General features: G+C 49.1%; 1 gene segment (V, D, J or C); it reads left to right on the forward strand.

The window, feature by feature from the left end:
* The first annotated feature begins 1,134 nt into the window (after positions 1–1,134).
* Positions 1,135–1,770, forward strand: LOC123256380. The segment is given in 2 exon segments: positions 1,135–1,195; positions 1,454–1,770. Coding segments are annotated over 2 exon segments (369 nt in total).
* Positions 1,771–2,268: the final 498 nt, after the last annotated feature.

The raw sequence follows: 2,268 nt of genomic DNA on the forward strand, positions 1-2,268 counted from the left end.
ATAGAGGTCAACCCCAAATTTGGCTCCTTAAAGTTCCCCTTTGATGAGTAAATGAATATTAATTTTTTACACAGTCCTTATCTTTTATCTTAAAATGGATACCAGTTTAGATTCTGAGGCAAAAGAGTGGGAAGAGGCAGGCATTTGGGGTTAGGTGACTTGCCCAGGGACATACAGATAGTTTTTGAGGTTGGAATTGATTTCAGGTCTTCCCTTACCCAACACTCTTTCTATGACCCCATCAGTTGCCTCCAGAGTCTGAGGTGTCAATTCTGCTTCCATTCATGTTACAGATGTTGACTCTTGGAACCTGGATGTTTGTAAGGGAACTTGTGATTGGCTCTCACACAGAAAGTGGGTTTCATTCACTGGGTTTTTACATTACTTGGACAGACTAAATAATCTGGATCGATGAGAGTTTTTCCTGAGTGTATTGGGGTCTCTTTGGAGAGTCAGAAATGCCCCTTTTACACAAGATTCAGAGGAATAAATGGAGTCACCAAAGACATTCAAAGCTCAGCTTCTTATACTTTCCTTTCAAAGGATAAAGAGGAGAAACAGAGACAAAACTTAAATATTATCAAACATCTCCCCCTTGAGAATATTCTTTATGTTGCAATAGATTAAAACACTCCACACTGTTCTTCAGTGACTAGATGAATACAGCTCTAAAAGACTTGGTGTGGAGGGGGAAGGGGAGGCATGGATGGATGCTGGGTTGCTATTACAGGGGGAAGTGCAGTTTGAACTCTCCAGAAGGGGACAAAGAAGCCATTGGATAAATGAGTGATTGAATGGAATGTTGATATCTTCTTGGTTTACAGGTTCTATTCTAGAGCCTTGCCAGGTCGATGAGGAAAAGGGAGGTTCTGACTATCCTGGGATATTCCATGTGAGGGTTCCACAAGGAGGCTGCAATCCCCAACTAAGACCAAAGATCTGATTTCCAAAGAGAGTAGGAACACCCCTTTGAGCAGAAACCTCTCTCTGCTCCCACTCCTGCCACCCAGCCCCAAACTCCCCCCTCCCCACCCTCTTGTTTTGCATGGCTCCTGCTGAGGAAATGAGGCCAGCTGAGGAGGGCAGCTATAAAGGGGCAGCTGGGAGGGAGCTGCTGGGGAGCCAGAGCTCAGGCACAGGGACATGATGGGGTCTCAGGCTCAGCTCTTCTGCCTCCTGCTTCTCTGGATCCCAGGTGAGGGAGGAAGATCAGAGTCCGCCCTGAGCAATTGTTATAGGAGTCCTGTGAAGCCCTGCTTGTCTCCTGTCCCTCTGGGGAGAATTGGGTTATGGATGATTGTGAGGGATGGAGGGGCCATCTGTGCCCTCCTGGGTCATGAGGCAGTCTGGGCTGGCATCTGAGGATTTACCTCCCCACATTATATCAGTGATTCTTCCTGGTACTTTGGAGACATGAATGCTTGTAACTTTTTCTTTGTCCTTCTGCTTGCAGATGCCAGAGGGGCCATTGGGCTGACCCAGTCTCCATCCTCCCTGTCTGTGTCTCCAGGAGAGACGGTCACCATGTCCTGCAGGGCCAGTCAGGGCATTAGTAACTACTTACACTGGTACCAACAGCCCCCAAGCCAGGCTCCCAGGCTCCTCATAAGCTATGCTTCAACCCTGCAGCCTGGGGTTCCTGCCCGCTTCAGTGGCAGTGGCTCTGGGACAGATTTCTCTCTGACCATCCGTGGTGTGGAACCCGAGGACATGGCACACTATTACTGTCAGCAGAGTTTGAACTATCCTCCCACAGTGCTTCAGCTCTGAACAAAAACCTGGCCAGGCAGCTGCTGAGGGAGCCCCCACTGTCCCAGGGGCTTCTGCTTCCCCCACAGCTGGGTCAGGGGTGGCTTGTCTGGGCTGCCTCTGAGGGAGGTTTCTGGTCTCACAGGAGGATGCTGGGACTCAGATGGGGCTGAGCTTGGTCTCTTCCTCACCAACAATCATGGAGTGACACCAGTTCAATATTTGGATGTTACCCCAAAGGTGGGTTTCTCTCACTCACACCTGACCAAGAGTCCCCTTTCCAAATCCTCAACAAGTGTCCTTGGACCCTTTGCATGAAGACCTGCAGGGCAGGGGCAGAGCTACCCAGGCAGGTAGGTGGTGCAGTGGTTAGAGCCAGACAAGGAGTCAAGTTGACCTGACTTCAAATCCAGCCTGTGACACTTCCTAGTTCAGATATGCTGAGAAACTCAATCTTTATCTCAATTTTCTCATCTCACAGTTGCATCACAGCAGCATCTTCCTCTTAAGGTTATTGTG

Source organism: Gracilinanus agilis, unplaced genomic scaffold (assembly GCF_016433145.1).
Source record: "Gracilinanus agilis isolate LMUSP501 unplaced genomic scaffold, AgileGrace unplaced_scaffold58278, whole genome shotgun sequence".
Taxonomy (NCBI): Eukaryota; Metazoa; Chordata; class Mammalia; order Didelphimorphia; family Didelphidae; genus Gracilinanus; species Gracilinanus agilis.